General features: G+C 60.1%; 5 protein-coding genes across 5 annotated transcripts; 3 read left to right on the top strand and 2 right to left on the bottom strand.

Annotated features, from left to right (window-relative positions):
• SDRG_09930 (hypothetical protein) lies at positions 1-5,829 on the top strand. Its single transcript, XM_008615896.1, has 2 exons — positions 1-93; positions 141-5,829. Exons 1-2 carry the CDS (start codon positions 44-46, stop codon positions 5,779-5,781), a joined length of 5,691 nt encoding a protein of 1,896 aa, XP_008614118.1. The 5' UTR covers positions 1-43; the 3' UTR covers positions 5,782-5,829.
• Positions 5,830-6,103: 274 nt separating this feature from the next.
• On the top strand, positions 6,104-6,745 carry SDRG_09929 (hypothetical protein; the record flags this gene model as incomplete). Its single annotated transcript, XM_008615895.1, has 1 exon — positions 6,104-6,745. The coding sequence occupies one exon, from the start codon at positions 6,104-6,106 to the stop codon at positions 6,743-6,745; it is 642 nt and encodes a 213-aa protein (XP_008614117.1).
• SDRG_09928 (hypothetical protein) lies at positions 6,709-9,486 on the bottom strand. Its single transcript, XM_008615894.1, has 9 exons — positions 9,352-9,486; positions 9,205-9,299; positions 8,963-9,145; positions 8,836-8,913; positions 8,572-8,787; positions 8,452-8,523; positions 8,269-8,409; positions 8,011-8,214; positions 6,709-7,964 (listed from the first exon to the last, which is right to left on the bottom strand). Exons 1-9 carry the CDS (start codon positions 9,393-9,395, stop codon positions 6,784-6,786), a joined length of 2,214 nt encoding a protein of 737 aa, XP_008614116.1. The 5' UTR covers positions 9,396-9,486; the 3' UTR covers positions 6,709-6,783.
• A 788-nt stretch (positions 9,487-10,274) lies between these two features.
• Positions 10,275-12,357, top strand: SDRG_09927 (ABC transporter E family member 2). Its single transcript, XM_008615893.1, has 3 exons — positions 10,275-10,466; positions 10,515-10,997; positions 11,051-12,357. Exons 1-3 carry the CDS (start codon positions 10,308-10,310, stop codon positions 12,293-12,295), a joined length of 1,887 nt encoding a protein of 628 aa, XP_008614115.1. The 5' UTR covers positions 10,275-10,307; the 3' UTR covers positions 12,296-12,357.
• Positions 12,266-17,589, bottom strand: SDRG_09926 (hypothetical protein). Its single transcript, XM_008615892.1, has 19 exons — positions 17,016-17,589; positions 16,453-16,965; positions 15,862-16,408; positions 15,647-15,822; positions 15,517-15,601; positions 15,376-15,468; positions 14,660-15,334; positions 14,532-14,615; positions 14,339-14,490; positions 14,163-14,295; positions 13,774-14,115; positions 13,699-13,734; positions 13,600-13,657; positions 13,236-13,555; positions 13,096-13,194; positions 12,908-13,052; positions 12,742-12,863; positions 12,577-12,699; positions 12,266-12,533 (listed from the first exon to the last, which is right to left on the bottom strand). Exons 1-19 carry the CDS (start codon positions 17,429-17,431, stop codon positions 12,360-12,362), a joined length of 4,293 nt encoding a protein of 1,430 aa, XP_008614114.1. The 5' UTR covers positions 17,432-17,589; the 3' UTR covers positions 12,266-12,359.
• Positions 17,590-18,232: the final 643 nt, after the last annotated feature.

Below are 18,232 nucleotides of genomic sequence, written 5' to 3'. Positions count from 1 at the left end.
GGCCAACAACAAGCGCGCGCCGACCAAGTTCAACATCCTCGACATGGACAACCTGCCGCAGATGTACTCGTCCGTCATGCAAAAGTTTGCGAGGTACGACCGATGCGACCAGGATATGCATGTATGAACATGCTACGTAGCGGACCGGGTGGCGACGTCTTCGAGTCGCTCAAGAACGCGTTTGGCTTCCAGGAAGGCAACGTCATCAACCAGCGCGAGCATTTGACGCTCCTCTTGACCAACTGGAAAGAGTACCAAGACGTGCCGGACCCGAAGGCGCGAGGCGAGCAGCCGCCGACGCAGTACCCGCGCGACCCGGCACGCGACATGCAGCTCATGGACAAGGCGATCACTAAGTTCCACGCCAAGCTCTTTGATAACTACAAGAAGTGGACCAAGTACGTCGGGAAGAAGCCCGCGTTCACGCGCGAGCCGCTCACGGACATTGTGCTCTTCTTCCTCATTTGGGGCGAAGCTGGCAACTTTCGTCAGACGCCCGAGCTGCTCTGCTTCCTCTTCCACACGCTTGCCCCGTCCGCGAGCGGCGGCGGCGGCGCCAAGGAGCCCGGTGACTACCTCGACAAGGTCATCCGGCCCATGTACGCGGAGCTCAAGAAGGACAACGACAAGAAGACGTCCAAGGGCGCGCGCGCAGCGCACCGTCACATTCGCAACTACGACGACTTTAACGAGTTCTTCTGGACCAAGAAGTGCCTCAAGTACAACGCATACAACATTGGCGAAGCCTTTGCGAGCGCCGACAAGAAGGGCAACCCCAAGGTTGTCAAGAAGACGTTCAACGAGAACCGCACGTGGGGCCGCGCGCTCATGTCGTTCCGGCGCATCTTCCTCTTCAACTTTGCGCTCTTCCTCGCGACTGTGGGCTTTGCCGTCAACATGGTGCTTGTCTGCCCCGACTCGCCCATCATGTACGGCGACCAGGTGCCGTCGACCATCAACGTCTTTGGCAAGTTTTACTCGGACCAAAAGAATGCTGAACGGGGCACCTCGGACGCCGAATCGGACCTTGTGGCCGGTACGTTCACCAACAAGACGTGCAACGGCGCCAAGCTCGCGACGTGCCTCGGCGTCAACGGCTACATCGCCGGCACGTCGCTCGTCAACTTGCCCGTGGACTTTCGTCAGCTGCTGCAGGACATTCCGTTCACCAACTGCGTCCAGAAGCAGTCGGGGCGCTGTACGTGCTACCTCGAGCTCATCGAGACGTGCTGGGCGCAGAAGGGCACGGTCAACTACATCCCCGAGCCGGAAAGCGCTCCCAACAAGCTCAAGGCGATCGAATTCGACCAGACAAAGTGCATCCCCAAGTACAAGGCCGCGGCTCTCAAGATCATCAACGAGAACAAGCTGCCCGGGCAGCTCAACTGCGCCATGTGCCGGCTCGAGATCAAGCAGTTACCGACGACGCTGCCCAAACTGTTTGTTGAACTCATCAACTTCAATCGCCCCGACAAGGGCGCTCTCATCTTCTTGGGCGGCGCGGGTTGCGTCGCGCTCGTCTTTGCGTGCGAGATCCTCGGGCGACTCTTCTCGGGCGTCGGCGTTGGCTTTGTCGGTCGGTCGCTGCCCGTTCCGTTTGGCGCGTACTGCCGCTACACGTGCTTTTGGATCTTCCTCTTCTTCATCAAGCTGCTCTTCGACTACAACTACATGGTCAAGAACCTTGTCGAGACGACGCTCTTCATTTGGCTCAGTAACTCGGCCGACTACCTCCAAGTGTCGCAGTTTATGGTGCAGCAGAGCTACCACAACATCCTGTACATCTTCTTCCTCTGGGTGCCGGCCATCATGGTGTTCCTCTACGACGCGCAGATCTTCTACGCGATTCTCTCGGTCATCTTTGGCTCGATCCGCGGCTTCAACCTCCGCATCGGCGAGCTCCGGTCCTTCCGCATCCTCCGGCTCTCGTTCAAGTCGATCCCGAAAGTGTTCAACAAGAAGATCGTCTCGAACTTGATTGAGGCCGCGGCCAAGAAGAAGAAGGCCAAGAAGCCGAAGAAGGGCGCTAAGAACGACGAGCCTGCGCCCGAGCGCCGCTTTGAGCGCGTCTCGTACTCGGAAGGCTCCAAGCCGCTCACTGTCACGGCCAAGGGGTTCTCGTCGCTGCTTGAGAACGACGGCTACAACGAGGTCAAGACGCCGGGCGCGTCGCCGGTAGACTCTGCGCGCAGCTCCAACATTGGCTCGATCACGGGCGTGTCCGGGCCCGAGTTTGAGCGCACGATTCCGTTTGCGATGGCGTGGAACCGGTGCCTGACCTCGATGCGCGAGGCCGACGTGCTCAGCGACCGCGAGCTCAACGTGCTCAGCTACCTCATCGACACCAAGGACGTGGCCGAGCGCCGTCTGTACCCGCCGGCCTTCCTCACGGCCGGCAAGCTCGACGAGTCGCTGGACATTATCACCGAGTGCTACGCTGTGTACGAGAAGCTCAAGGCGGACAAGAAGAAGGGTAAGGCGCTGCAGAAGGTCGAGACGTCGATGACAGAGCGCCTCGTCAAGGACGATTTGCGTATCGAAGCGATCCTGGGCTCGTACAAGTTTTCGTCGCAGGTCGTGCGCCTCCTCCTCGGCGACGAGCACAAGGAGCTCGACGACTGCTTTGCGTTCATTGAAGAGTCGGTGCAGACGAAGAAGGCGATGACGGGGCTCAACTTTTCCAACTTGTACCAGTGCCGGTCGGCGTGCGCGGACCTGATGAAGTCGATCCTTGAGGTGCCCAAGTCGACGAACGAGGCGAGCATCAAGTTTCAGCGGTCGCTCTACCACGTCATCGACAACGTCGAGGCCGTCATCAACTGCCTCAAGAAGGTGCTCTCCAAGCAAGAGAATCTCGTCAAGATCCTCAACGACACGCCGCTCAAGCCCAACTCGTTCTTCTTCCCTGGCGACGCGCAGCACTATGCGAGCGTCCAGCTGCAGAAGATCGTGAACGACCAGACGGCCATGGACATCATCTCGCGCGCCTATCAGCTGCTGACGGTTGACAACTTTGACGCGGAGCCGCGGTCGGAGGAAGGCCAGCGCCGCCTCCGCTTCTTCGCCAACTCGCTCTTCATGGAGATGCCCGAGGCCAAGCCGCTGCGTCAGATGCACTCGCTCACGATCTCGACGCCGTACTTTAACGAAATCGTGCTCTACTCGATCAAGGACCTCACGACGCAGAACGACGACTGCATCAAGCTGCTCTACTACCTGCAGACGATCAACCCGTTCGAGTGGGAGAACTTCCTCGAGCGCATCAACTGCAAGGACATGCACGAAGCGCTCAAGAAGTTTCCGGAGGAAGTCCAGCTCTGGGCCTCGTACCGCGGTCAGACGCTCGCCCGCACCGTGCGCGGTATGATGTACAACGAAGAGGCGATCCGGTTCCTCCACTGGCTCGAGATCGGCGAGAACGAGCCGATGCACTTGGCCGGCTGCGAGTGCAACCGCTGCATCCGCCTCGAGCACATGGTCGCGCTCAAGTTCAACTACCTCTGCGCGTGCCAGATTTACGGTCGGCAGAAGGACGAGCAGCGCCAGCAGGCCACCGACATTGATTTTCTCATGATGAAGCACCCGGGGCTCCGCGTCGCGTACGTCGACGGGCCTAAGAAGGTCAAGGACGGCCCGCCTAAGTACTTTTCCGTGCTGATCCGCGCGCAAGGCGACAAGATCACGGAAGTGTACCGCATCGAGCTCCCTGGCGACCCGATCATTGGCGAAGGCAAGCCCGAGAACCAGAACCAGGCTGTTGTTTTCACGCGGGGCGAGATGCTCCAGTGTATCGATATGAACCAAGACGGGTACCTCGAAGAGTGCCTCAAGATGCCCAACCTCCTCGCGACCGTCGATCGCAAGGAGCACGCCAAGACGCCGCTCACGATCATTGGCTTCCGCGAGTACGTCTTTACGGGTGGCGTCTCGAACCTCGCGTCGTTCATGCAGATCCAGGAGCTTTCGTTCGTCTCGCTCGGTCAGCGCATGCTTGCTCTCTTCCACGTCCGCCAGCATTACGGTCACCCGGATATTTTCGACAAGATGTTTGCGATGACGACGGGCGGCACGGCCAAGGCCTCCAAGGGTGTCAACCTCTCGGAAGATATTTTCGCCGGCTTCAACACGACGCTCCGCGGCGGCCGCGTCTCGCACGAGGAGTTTATCCAAGTGGGCAAGGGTCGTGATGTCGGCATGCAGCAGCTCGCGCTCTTTGAGGCCAAGCTCTCGTCCGGTGCCGGTGAGTGCGTCATCTCGCGTGACGCGATGCGCATGGGCTCCCGCCTTGACTTTTGGCGCCTGCAGTCGTGGTTCTACGGTAACCTCGGGTGGTACTTTACGCAGACGATGACGGTCTTTGGCGTCTACTTCTTCATCTACGGCAAGATCTACTTTGCGTTCTCGGGCCTCGACGCGTTCTACCTCCGCACCGGTGGTCTCGGTATCTCGGGGGCGCTCAACACTTCGTGGGCGCTGCAGTTTGGCTTCCTCCTCGTCGTGCCCGTCATTGCGGTCGTCGGTGTCGAGCGCGGTTTCCGTCACGGCTTCAGCTACCTCCTCTGGAACGTGCTCACGCTCGGTCCGCTCTTCTTCACGTTCCAAATGGGCAACCGTATGCACTACTTTGACCGGACGCTCATCCACGGCGGCGCCAAGTACCGCGCCACGGGTCGTGGCTTTACGATCAAGCACGAGAAGTTTGCCGAGCTCTTCCGCTTCTACGCGTTCAGCCACTTTTACCGCGGCGTCGAGCTCATGTTCCTCCTCATCTTGTTCTACGCGTACGGGACGTTCTCGTGGTGCAACTGCTCGTGGCGCACGGACCAGCTCTTCTACAACAACATTGAGCCGCTGCCGTACGAGTGGAACACGCGCTGCTATGCCAACTTTTACCAGAGCTGCGTGCTGCCGACCAACCAGAACTACGGCATCATGAGTTACTCGCTCTGGCTCATTGCGGCGACGTGGATGTGGGCGCCGTTCTTCTTCAACCCGAGCGGCCTCGACTGGGACAAGGTGATTGAGGACTACAACGACTGGCAAAACTGGCTCCAGACCAAGAACGACTCGAGCGAGTCGTGGTTTGGCTGGTGGACGACCGAGCTCGAGTACCTCGAGCACTCGACCGCGAGCGCGCGCTTTGTGCAGATGATCCGCAAGACGCGCTTCCTCCTCATCGCGATCGGTCTCTACCTCCAGATGATGTACCGCATCTTCTACAAGAGCCAGAACAAGGTCGTGTCGACCAACAAGAACGACGGCGTCCTCGAGTATTACAAGCCGTACATAATCGTCGGTGCGCTCTTTGTGCTCATGATCCTCCTCGTGTGCTGCGGCTACTGCGCGTCGCGCTTCACGAAGAAGAGCCAGATGAAGCAGAAGAAGCTGCGCAAGATCAAGTTCAACATTTCGTTCACGGTGCTGGTCCTCGTCCTCTTCTCGTTCCTGTACCTCTCGGTCACGGAGGTTGTCGAGATCTGCCTCATCGTCGTCGTCGCGACCTACTGGTTTGTGCAAGTGATGATCGTGCGCCTCAAGAGCGGCCACATCGTCGTCCACGCGCTCGGCAAGTTCTACGACCGCGCGGTCGGCTGGATCGTGTTTGGCCCGATTCTGTTTGTCGCTATGTTCATGCCCTTCATCTCTTCCTTCCAGCAGCGCGTCATGTTCAACTCTGCGTTCACGTCGGGCCTCGAAGTCTCCAAGCTCTTTGCCAACGAAGCGGTCCCGACCCAGACGCTCAAGGCCAAGCGCACCAAGAAGAAGAAGCGCGACGACTAGCGTTCTTGCGCCTTATACACTACTACATACACGAGATTTTGATTTCAAGTTACGCGACGAAGCGCATGGGTAAGGGCGCGTGTCCTTGACACGTTGCTGCGCTGGGGATGCCTGCGACAGCAGCCAGCGACGACGTCATCAACGAGCAGAGGCTCGTGGGAGGCAGGGTGGATGCTGTGGCGATTTGGGTTTGGCCGTTCAGCGTGCCACGCGTGTACTTGCTTAGGGGAATTTCAGTAGCCAGACCTTGCCAAAGTTGGTACCACGTATGGCGGGTCAGTCGGAAAGATAGCAGCAGTCGGAGCAAGCCGCCTCGAGACGCATGACGGTGGCCGACCACACGGTCGTCGTCTTTGACTGGGACGACACGCTCTGCCCGAGCTCGTGGCTCCATGCGCATGAGCTCCTGCCTACGTACCAAGGCCACGCCGTCGAGCTGCCGCCGTTCGTGCGCGACGTCCTCGCGATGCTCGCCGAGAAGGTCTGCGACCTGCTCGTCGCGGCCAATGCGCTTGGGCCCGTCTTCGTCGTGACCGCGGCCGAGGGCGGCTGGGTCGAGACGGCGTGCGCGCTCTACATGCCGTCGGTCGGGTCGCTGCTCCAGCGGTCGCCCGACATCCACATCGTCTCGGCGCGCGCGTGGTTTGAAGGTACGTACGGCTCGGGCGGCGACGCGCGCCATTGGAAGCTGGAGGTGCTCGGCGTCATCGCGAGCAAGTGCTTCGTCTCGGGCGGCGGCAACCTCGTGTCGGTCGGCGACTCGCTCGCGGAGCGCGACGCTTGCCACGCCGTCGTGACCCACTGCCCAAACATCCTCGCCAAGACGCTCAAGTTCATCGACGTTCCGGACGTCCTCGAGATCGCGTCGCAGGTCGAGCTGGCCTTTGGGTCGCTCCACCACATGTGCGTGCACGACGACCACCTCGATCTGCACATCACGCGGGACCAGCTCCTCCGGCCCTAAGACGCAATTTCTTATATATATAAAGTACTATACTGCCTTTACGCGTCTTCGGACTTGTGGTTCTTGGGCTTCTTGGGCTTCTTGGCGTCGGCCTTTTGCTTCTTGCTCTTCTCGCTCGGCTTGGGCTTGAGGATCATAAAGCGCAGCTCGGCCTCGACCGTCGGGCTGTGGTTGCGCAGAAAGTACGCATTGTTCGCGGGCACGTAAAACTCGTCGCCGGGCCCGAGCGTGAAGCGTGACGCGGTCGCGTCATCAAACGTAGGGTTCGACGGATGGCCAAAAGCCACCTCGAGCGCCATGGGCTGGCAGCCAATGACGATGAAGACCTGCGCGCAGCTGCCGACGCTCTCGCTGGCCTTGACGGCGCCGGGCGGCAAAAGCACGCGCCCAGAAATCCACGTCGGCACGGACGTCGAGCCCACAACGTTGAACGTCTGGCACGCAAAGCCCGACGGAACGCCATCCTCGGCCGGCAGCGGAAAGAGGTCGGCGGTGCCGTACCGGCCGATCATCTTGACGTTCTTGCTCGTGGCCGACGCCTCGTCCCAGAGCTCGCCCGAATCGGCCGTCGAGTACTTGAACTCGGACGGCAGCTGCGACGCTGGGAAGGTCGCATGCTTAGACTTTTTCTTGCGGTTGCCGGCCGCGTTCTTGATCGGCGAGTTGGTGCCTGCGCGCTCAATGTGCGAAATCGTGGGCAAAATGAGCCCGAGCCCATTGTCGCGGCGCTCGTACACCGGTCGCTCGCACTTGTACCACGCGAGCGGCTGGATGCGTCGCCGCTTCGAGCGTCGCGGACCATGCGGGTCGCTCTCGCCGCCGTCGTCATTGTCGGTAAAGTCCTGTCGGCGCGGTGGCGCGTCCGTGTCCGAGTGATCGGTCGCATCGTTGAACGACGTCTCGGCCAGCTTCTTCTTCTTCGGTCGGCCCCGGGCCTTGGGCTCCTTCGGTTCGCTGGTTTCCTCGAGTTCCTTGGGTCCTTTGGCCGTCCGCTTGGGCGCCTTGGCCTTGGTCACCAGCTTCTTCGTTTTGGGCACAGCGATGACGAGCGACGCGTCTTCAAACATGTCATTTTCGTTGTCGCTCGTGCTTGCGACTGGCGTGCGCGACTTCTTCGATGCCTTCTTCGTCGGCGGCGTCGTCGGGCGGTGCGCCATCGGACTCACGGGCGGACTCGAAAACTGCGGGCGGACTTCGGGAGGTGAAAAGAGGTCGTGATCTACGCGTCATCAATCTCCATCATATGCGAGGACGCGCTAGATGACCTTCCGTCTGTGCGATGGGCGTCATGTTGCCGCCGAACGAGCCGCGGTTGGCCTCCAGAGGGTCAGTGTTCTTTGCACCAAACGTATTGTCGTCGTCGTCATCGCGCGACGGCGCGTCAAAGTCGAAGTCGTCCTCCAGCTCAAACGAGCGGTGGCCCGTCGCATTCTCTTGCTCGTCGTCAGCAGCCTTCGACTCTTCCTCGTCTACTTGTGCCAGTACCAGTGAGACGACTCATCGGCAGCGCTTTGATGGACGACCTTGGGAGCGGACAAGAGGCAACGGCGCAGCCTTGGGCACTGGCGCGCGACGCGCACTCGCGACCCGCAGTGAAAAGATGCTCGCGTCCGATACGCTCTCGTCGTTCATTGGCGGGTTGGTCTTGGGCGCTGCTGCTTTGGCTAGACACTCGAGTGAGATTCAGAAGGAGGGGGTGGGGGTACCTGGCGAAGGACGCCGTGGCGACTGCACGGGCGTGGTCATGTTCACGTCCGAGAGGTCCATGCTAGACGAATCTACGCGGGCTGTGTCAAGCAAGAACCCATGCATGCAACACTAGCTACCGCGTCGGTTCTTGATCGTACTGGCCGGCGACGACATGTTGCCAAACGAAATGTCGACCTCGGACGGCGGATCGTCGTTGCGAAAGTCGGGAGCAAATGCAGCAGCCGGAGCAGATTCTTTGGTCGGCGTCGTTTCGACCACCGGGGCCGCCACGGGACTGGGCTTTGTCTTCTTGAGAGTCGCAGGCGGCGTTGTCGGAATGGCGCGCACTGGTTCTGGCAAACATCGTGCGTGAGACGCAAGCAAGTCATTAATTGACGTACGGGGCGGGCGTGGAGGCGGCGGGCGGGCAAATGGCGGTGTGCGCGCCGTCGGCATGGGCGCGGCCGGTGCAGCAACCTCTGTTGCATAGAAGCATGAGATGATGGCGCTTCTCTGACGAAGGCGCACCGGTCGTTTTGACGGGCGTAGGCTGGCTGCTTGACGCGCGGCGACGAAGGTGCGTATGGGCCTTGACAGGCGTCGGCGTCGTCGGTGCGCGGCGGAGCCGGATCACGTCAGGCTCCTCCTCCTCCTCCTCGTCGCGCGAGTCGTTGAACTCGAAGTTGTCTTGGCCGACGTCGTTCGTGGACTCTAAGAAAGCGCACAGCGATGGTCAGAATGCGACGGCGCGGTAAAGCGTGCTGTCGTACCGTTGGTGTCCGAGTCTTCGGCCCAAAAGTCGTCAATGTCTTCAAAGCCATGCGAGTCTCGGCGCACGTCGGCGCGGACTACGACGCCCGAGCGTCTAGACACCCTCGCATGAGCTACCATGCCATCGCTCCGCGTCGTCGTCGCACCTGCCGATGGCCTGGGCCTGGAGGGCGCGGGCCGGCAAGGACATCACGTCGCCTTGCGCTGGGAGCGTTGGGATTTGAACGCGTCCGCCGATTTTATCCGGATTCGCAGTCGCCCAACTGTTTTTTGCATTCGATTTATACTTGATTTTTGTATTAAATTTTAAAAGCCACACCCCTTCCCGCCACCTTGCACTGCGCTCTGTCATTGGCTAAAAAGCATTCGTCAGTCGATCCTGATTGGCTCAGGCATTAACGGTTAGTCGCTGGTTCCTGGCGGTTGACACCATCCGTTGCAGGCATATCTGAAGCGCCACGTTGCCGGTCAGACTGCCGCCGCAACTAGTACGTCACCACGGCGCCCACAGCACTGCATGCAGCAACATGGTCACAACCATTATAGAAACTACACTATAAAAATTTCAATAATCGGTTGCCATCACCATCGACTTCCCGCCTTTCTTCAGCTGGCGATCTGGTCGGTCATTTCGCCGCCATCGATCGCGTCCTGCCAGATAACGTGCCACTTGACAGACAGAGCTATGCAGTTCCAGCGCTAGAGCTCGAGCAGAGACCCAGGTCGATGGCTGTTGTAGCTCCATCTTGCGAAGCTTGTGGCCGCTGGTTTCCAGGCTGTTGCCTTTTTCAATCTAAATTTAGCTGCCACTGCACATTATTTAGTGTATGTGGGCTGGCTACTCCGTTGCTGCGGCCGCCACCTCGGGCCGTAGTATCGCGGTCGCTGCCTCATACAGCCCTCTTGGAGCGTCCACCGCCCCGACGTCGTCGGTGGCGACCGCGCTGCGCGTTCGATCGCGGCGCCCCTTCCACACAAATAGTGTACATATCGATTGCCAGAGGTTTGTATGCAGTGTGAGAGGGATTGACGTGTGGGTCAACCAAATTTGTTGGCTGGTGACAGAGGTGATTTTTTGGCCAAGCCACCAGGAGGAAGCAGCATGTCGGACAAGCTGACGCGTATCGCCATCGTGAGCGCAGACAAGTGCAAGCCCAAGAAGTGTCGCCAGGAATGCAAGAAGTCCTGCCCCGTCGTGCGCATGGGCAAGGTCTGCATTGAAGCCACGGGCAAGTCCAAGATCGCCTACATCTCCGAGTCGGTACGTCCTGCGCATCTTGGCTGACGTAGCCGCTCATGGCCGCCGTAGCTCTGCATCGGCTGCGGTATCTGCGTCAAGAAGTGCCCGTTCGAGGCCATCAACATTATCAACTTGCCCAAGGACCTCGAAAACAACACGACGCACCGGTACGGCGCCAACACGTTCAAGCTCCACCGCCTGCCCATGCCCCGCCCGGGCCAGGTCCTCGGTCTCGTCGGTACCAACGGTATCGGCAAGTCGACGGCGCTTAAGGTGCTTGCCGGCAAGCTCAAGCCCAACCTTGGCCGCTACGACTCGCCGCCCGAGTGGCAGGAGATCCTCACGTACTTTCGTGGCTCGGAGCTCCAAAACTACTTTACGAAGATCCTGGAAGACAACTTGAAGGCGATCATCAAGCCGCAGTTCGTCGATCGCATCCCCAAGGCTGTCCAGGGCCAGGTCCGTCAGATCATCAGCGACCGCTGCCAGAAGGAAGGCAAGCTCGACTACTACATGAAGGAACTCGACCTCACGCACATCAAAGACCGCGACGTACGCCATATTCGTGCACGTTGTCTCTGCAGCTCATATCTCTGCTACTGTAGCTCGCGGTGCTCTCGGGTGGTGAGCTCCAGCGTTTTGCCATTTGCTCGATCGCGGTCCAGCAGGCCGACATTTACATGTTTGACGAGCCGTCGTCGTACCTCGATGTGCGCCAGCGTCTCAAGGCCGCGCTCGTGATCCGCTCGATGGTCGAGGGCAGCCACCTCTCGTACTGCATCTGCGTCGAGCACGATCTCTGCGTCCTCGACTACCTCTCCGACTACATCTGCGTGCTCTACGGCTCGCCGTCGGCGTACGGCGTCGTGACGATGCCCTTCTCGGTGCGCGAAGGCATCAACATCTTCCTCGCGGGCTTCGTCCCGACCGAGAACCTCCGTTTCCGCCAAGAAGAACTCACGTTCAAGCTTGCGCAGACGGCGGACGAGCTCCAGGGCAACGACAACTCGAGCGCCAACACGTACACGTACCCCAACATGACCAAGTCCATGTCGTCGGGCAAGCCGGGCGCGCCGACGTTCAAGCTCCACGTCGAGACGGGCTGCTTCACCAACTCGGAGATCATCTGTATGCTCGGTGAGAACGGTACGGGCAAGACGACCTTTATCAAGATGCTGGCGGGCGGCCTCAAGTCGGACGAGATGATCGCGGCCGAGACGTCGGAAGACTACGCCGCCCAGTTCGAGGCGTCGCTGCAGTACGACGCCAACGTGGTGAGCTACAAGCCGCAGACGATCGCGCCCAAGTTCCAGGGCTCGGTCCGCGCGCTCTTGCACAAGCGCATTCGCGACTCGTACACGCACCCGCAGTTCCTCACGGACGTCATGCGCCCGCTCAACATTGACAACATCATTGACCAGGCGGTGCCCAACCTCTCGGGCGGTGAACTGCAGCGCGTCGCGATCGTGCTCTGCCTCGGCAAGCCCGCCGACATTTACCTCATTGATGAGCCCTCGGCCTACCTCGACTCGGAGCAGCGCATCATTGCGTCCAAGGTCATCAAGCGCTTCATCCTGCACGCCAAGAAGACGGCGTTCGTCGTCGAGCACGATTTCATCATGGCCACGTACCTCGCGGACCGCGTGATCGTCTACAAGGGCCGGCCCGGTGTCGAGTGTACGGCGCGCACGCCGCAGAGCCTCCTCTCGGGCATGAACATGTTCTTGAAGCAGCTCGAAATCACGTTCCGTCGCGACCCGACCAACTTCCGCCCGCGTATCAACAAGCTCAACTCGGTCAAGGACACGGAGCAGAAGAGCACGGGCAACTACTTCTTCATGGACGACTAAGTTTAGAGTCGAGACGACGATGTATCCCTGCACATTTAACAGAAACAAGCGTTTACAATCGAGGTTAGTGGCGAAGCATGGCGGTTGTCGGCCGCTGCAAGAGGTCGACGACCACCCCTTCGGCGCCGGGATCCGGTGCGCGGTACATGGCTTTGGACTCGACGATGACTTGGCCTTCGTTGATGCAGAGCACGTCTTGCTCCTCCGCGCCGCAGTAGAGCAACTTGCGCTTCTCCGCCTACGCGCCCCAATGAGATCCTCCACTGCCACATGTCAAGTACCTCGACGAGGCCTGGGTGGAGCGTAAACAGAATCGGCTGCCCAAATTCGATGGCTTGCTGGAGCTTGCCCGTGCGCGCGAGGCTGGGGGCCGGCGGGGCTTGGCGCAGCGACCCCATGTACAGCTACACACAAGGTCCGGGACGACCTCGGTCGCAGAGAGGTACCTTAAGATCGTCCAAGTAGATTTCAATCTCGCGCGCCCCCCGCTCGGGTGTCTTGGCGTAGTTGAACACTTTGATCATACCGAGACAGATGGGCGTCTCGTACACAGCGTAAATGATGTTGCCTGGTCATAGTTGAGTCAACCCTAGCCCTACATAGGGCGCCTACCCGCAAACTGCCCGAGTGACGACGCGAGTGGGGCGAGCCACGCGTGGGTCGCGTCCCACGTATTGTTGTCGTCGTCGCAAAAGAGATTCTCGATGACGCGCGCGTCCTGGGGGCTGTCGGCGAGACCGTTGGGATCCGCGAGAAGCTACACGCGATTCAACAGAGCTCGTGGGTTTTGTTGCTCCTACCACAGTAGGCGGCGATAGTAGCTGGCCGCGGTCGTTGTAAATCTCGAGGCCGTTGAGACCGACGTAGTACGGGTCGCCCCACGTGCTCCACAACACAAACTAGACGTGCGCTTGAGAAAACGCGCGGGAATCGGAACTACCTTGAGCACAAACCCCGACGGGTGCAGCGGCGGTTCGTAGTCTTGCCGCACGAGGTGCGTCTTGTAGCCGCCGATGGGCGCGCTGATGGCGACGATATTTGGCTCGGCCAGATGCACAAACTGGCGAAAGTCAAAGAGCGCGTGGCCCGGTGCCTTGCGCAGCACCGTGGTGGTGACGAGCGTACCGTCGACAAAGATGTGAACGGCTTTGGCACCGCGACTCGTGTCTTCTTCGGACTTGTTGTAGTTCCACACGGCGAGGCCGACGCACAAGACGTCTCTTCCTAACGTAATCGTCACCTCGGGGGCCACCGCGCCGCCTACAACACCGTTCTAAAGTCACTTGAATGCATTCCGGACGCACCAAAAGGCACGAGCCACATGTGGCAGTCGTCGCACGTGACATGCGTCGTGTCAATCAACTAGCACGCTCCGTCGAGTCCATGTTTCAAACTGGACGTACTTTGTCCAGTGTGCGGGGATCGCCGTCGTACCCAAGCTACTCGCTGTAAGCTTCCGACACGAGGCATCCACGCACCGTGTGCAAATCGCGGGGTGTCGCGCTAATTTCCGACAGCGCCAGCGGAAGCGATGTCACGGCGCCCTCTCTCGAAACGTAGAGCTCGAGGCCCGTGAGGCCGACGTAGTTGCGGTCCCCCCACGTGGTCTGCAGCACGAGTTTGATTGTCCGGCCTTTTCGACCCCCGGCGCTCGCCACCGGGAGGGGACACGTCGCCCCGACCACGGCGGTCTTGGGTCGCACGTCCGCATCGGCCTCCGCGGTCGACGGTCGAGGAATCACCGGCTGCGGCTCCAACGCTGCCGGCGTCGCGTCGACGGTGGGGTCGGGGTCGCTCTGCTCAATCGCGCGCAGTACCGCCTACGAAGCGAGCTCGGGACGCCGTTGACGGAATCGGTCGTCGCCACCTCGTCGGTTGTAAAGAGGACGACTTCGGCGCACTGGTCGATGGCGCCGAGGATGCCGGGGGCCTTGCGCACTTCGCCGACAAAAATCTCGCGGCCGTCGAGCAGAATACGCGTGTCCCGGACGCCGCGAAAGCTAAAAATGCGGTGAATTGCTGCCGGAGGTCATGGGTTCGAACCTGTGCGCGCGCGACTTGTTGTAGTTCCAGATACGAAGCATCGAGAGCGTGGTTGGTGCCTCGAGCTGCAGCGTGACCGAGTGCAGTTGGCGCGGCGTGAACGGCGCCAGCCACATGTGCAGGTCGTCGCACGTGTAATTGACGCCGTCGACCTAGGATGATGCGTCTCGTAGCTCACTCCAAAGTCATCTACCAAATTGGCGGCGACCCGCGGGTCCTGCTCATTGGCATACTCGGGCAGCACATTGATGCTCGAGGGCACCGCCGTCACTTGACTCTATATCGCAATTTGAGCACTCGTGTTGGCAACGACCCGCGGACCTTGGCGAGGCGCAGGAGTGCGCCAGTGTCGGTGAAGACGTCAATGCCGTTGAGACCGACATAGTACGGGTCGCCCCACGTCGAGAGCCACTCAAACACGAGTGTGCGACCGCGCGGTAGCGTCGGGATCGCACTCACTGGGCGTTCTTGGTGCACTGCGCCGTCGGTAAAAGGCATTCGCGGAGTCTCGCCGACGAACGACCGCGGTAGCTCGGTGGAGCTGAGGAGCGGCACGATGGCGGAGGTGTGTCTCGGTGTTGTGTCGCCAACCTCGAGGGGCAAGCGGCTGCGGTTTGTCTTCTTGAAGTGCTCGAGCGTATCCCAAGAGCTTTGCAGCGATGGCATTGCACGCACGGAGGCTGGTGTCGCATTTTCCGCCTTTGGCTCTGCCTCGACCTTTGTCTCGGCCAACCGTCGCCGACTCGTTGACTGACGCAGCACATTTGGCTCGGCGCCGACGCGCGCGAGGTCGAGCGACTTGATCTCGGGCTCTCTTCGGACTATCGGTGCAGCTGTGGGCTCCACTTTGGTCGTAGCGTTGAGCCAGATGGGACCGCTTGATATGACGCTCTTTGCCGTCTCGAGCCGCGGCGCCTCAGGAGGTGGCTTGGACGCGGGTGGTGCCTTCTTGCGCATGTTGGCGACAACGTTGATCCACGTGCAGGCAGATTCATCCTATCCCTGAGCTCGTAACACAATGCAGTGTCAAGATCTACCTCGGCGCCAAACGACTCTGGGAGGGACCCAGACCACTTGCACTGGTTGTCGACAAAGACTTCGACGTCTCGGACGCACGCAGCTTGCAGTTTCTAGCGTCACGAGATAATGGTACAGACCACTGCGTGCGTCGGTTGTACGCTGTTGTAGTTCCAGATGCAGAGCTTGCTGGGGACGACACTGACTGAAAAAGCGATCTGGAGTGGGTTGGCGTCGATCTGGCGACTACATCCGTGCGTCACAAGTGGTGGCGACTGGAAGAAGACGCACCCGAGCCACATGTCGCTCTCGTTGGTCGTGTAGGCGACGCCGTTGAAGAGCCGCGCCAAGTCGCGCACCATACCGTTCGACTTGGGGATCGGACGCATGTCGGCTTGGCCACTGTAGAGCTTAACCGACTCGAGTGGCACGTCGAGCTCGTTTCCGTCCATGTCGTACACGGAAATCTATCAACACTCAACTTTCGACAACTTTGGAATAGGTACCTGTGTGAGCCCGAGCACGCGCGTCTTGCCCCAGGACGAGAGCAGCTTGAGCCGAACCTCGTGCATCGCCGCCGCAGTTTCCTTGGGCAGCGATGTTATCGAGGTAGACACGAGTGCTGGTGCAGGCGGCAACGGCGCACTCTCGATCGAGACGCTTTCTCGAACTGGCTCGGCTACCGACCGCTGAGCAGTTGGTGGGGGTTCGTCTCGTGCCACGGGCTTGGTCGTCGGGCTCGCGCACGGCGGCAGCGGAAGCCGCGTGGCCTCTTCGACTTGGCGCAGCTTTTCGAGGGTCTCGGTGCGTCGCTTTGCGAGGAGCTGCTGCAGTTCTTTCTCTTCGGCATCGAGCTGCTGCAGCAAGTGCTGGCGCCGCGCCTCGGCTTGTGCGAGTAGCGTCTCCTTTTCGGCGCGCTCCTGCTGAAGCTTGGCTTCCATCTCGGCCTCCCATGCGCGCTGCTGCTGCGTGAGCTCCGAGATGGGTGCGGTGAGCTGCTGCCAAATGGTCGGGTCCCCAATCGACTCTTGGAGCTCCGAGACGTCGGCGGCCCTACGCATACATGCTACGTCGCTGAAGTGCGAAATGCGCCGTACTGTTTCTCGCTCGTGGTAAATTTATTGAGGCGCGAGATGAGGGCTTTTTGCTTGTCGCGCGAGAGGTCGTGGATGAGCGAGAGAAGCTCCTTGGTCGTTTGGCTCATGACGTCCACGGGCGCACTGGTGATGGTGACGTCTTCGTGCGCACGCATTGTTGCGACCGTCTGTAGCGATGGCGCACTGGCGTCGTCGTCAAACTCTTCAAAGGACTCGTCCAAGTACTCTTCGTCGTCGCTTTTCTCGTCGGCCGAAGTGCTTGCACGCTCGGGCTTGGCGTCGACAGGGCAAGCCATGGACACTCTCGCGTTGAACGTAGAACTCTCGCATGGCTGTGTACATGGTGGGTTGAGGCTTGCACTTGACTGTTCTTGGCTGGCACTGGGTGGGTCCGGACTGGCACTGGGTCGTGGATCGCTGGTACTTGGTGGCTGGTTGCTACTGTCCTCGGTGCAGTCGCTAGGATCGACAAAGACGATACGCCCATCGCGCTGCTCGACCACTCCTTGTGGTCTACGAGAGCGAGTTTACGTGGACTCGATCGGTTCGGAGGACGAACGTACTTGGCCCACTTTTGCTTGACGCGTGGTGCGGCCTCTGTAGCGCTGTGCAGCGGCAGCGCCGACGTGGACTTTGTCTCGCGCTTGGGTTCGGCACGCGGCCGCAATTCGGCGGTCGACCCGGGGCTCTTAAGCTTGGCGGCGGATTTGGCGCGGGGCTTGGCCGATGCGGCGCGTGGCTTCCGCGACGCGTTCTCGCCGTTAAAGTTGGTGCTAAACCCGCTTTCCTTTTCCTCGAGGTCGCGGTCGTTCCGAGACTGCTCTTCGAGCTTCTTCTTGATTCGGTTGCGCTCCTCGAGGACGCGGATGTACTGCAGCTGCTTTTCCGTGGCCACCGTGTCGGCGGCAACTGATGGCGCAGCGAACGTCGGGACCGTCGCCTGCTTTGCCCACTTCTTCTCGCGCCGGGGGTCCGCCATCGACGAGCCGATCGCGGTCGTGGATCTGCACCGTTTCGCGACCACCTCGAAATAGTGTACGATTCCACACTAAACACACGTAATCGCGCAAAAGTCCTAACGGAAATACTGTGTGCATGATGCTCGAGTGATCAACACAACGCTCTCGGGTCCGCAAGTCCGAACAACCCATAGCGCGAGTGCGCCTACGAAGCGATGACGATTTGGCTGCCGAATTAGCTCTCCCAGGTACCAGGCGTGCGATTCCTCTGTGGTGGCTACTGTTCTCATGATGCAGTTGCCGCCCAGCTCATGTAGAGGAAGCCATTCGACGGTCACATGGGAGAAAAGTAAAAGACATGGAGCTGATGGCGATAAGCAAGGGAATATTCCTTTGGGCAAAGTGACGGAGCTGATCGTGGCGCGTGACGGGGCGGGGTCGACTGTGCACCTCGTGCTGCATTGGTTGATGGCAGCGCGTGCCGGCGCTGGCTCTTGCGTACGCTCGCTGCTCCCGCGACGCTTCTTTGCCATCAAATAGGTCGCGTCCATGCACATGGCGTGAGTCGCGGGCTCCCCGGAGGCTTCCGCTGACGCTGACGTCGACAGAGGTAGCCGCCAATTGCCACTTTCGGGTGCAAATGGTACCCGAAAATGGCAATTTGGATGCTATTCGCTCTTTCAGTACCTCAGGTGCACGACCGACGACATGCTACTCGTTGACGCATCTCGTCGCGATGAAACCAATTGCTGCGATGAGGCAAGCGATCATCATCTCGCGTCGTGTGTGCTGACAGAAGGACCAAGCACCCGTCAACAAAT

Source organism: Saprolegnia diclina (genome assembly GCF_000281045.1).
Source record: "Saprolegnia diclina VS20 unplaced genomic scaffold supercont1.32, whole genome shotgun sequence".
Classification (NCBI taxonomy): Eukaryota; Oomycota; class Saprolegniomycetes; order Saprolegniales; family Saprolegniaceae; genus Saprolegnia; species Saprolegnia diclina.
This window is presented reverse-complemented; position numbering and strand designations above follow the sequence as displayed.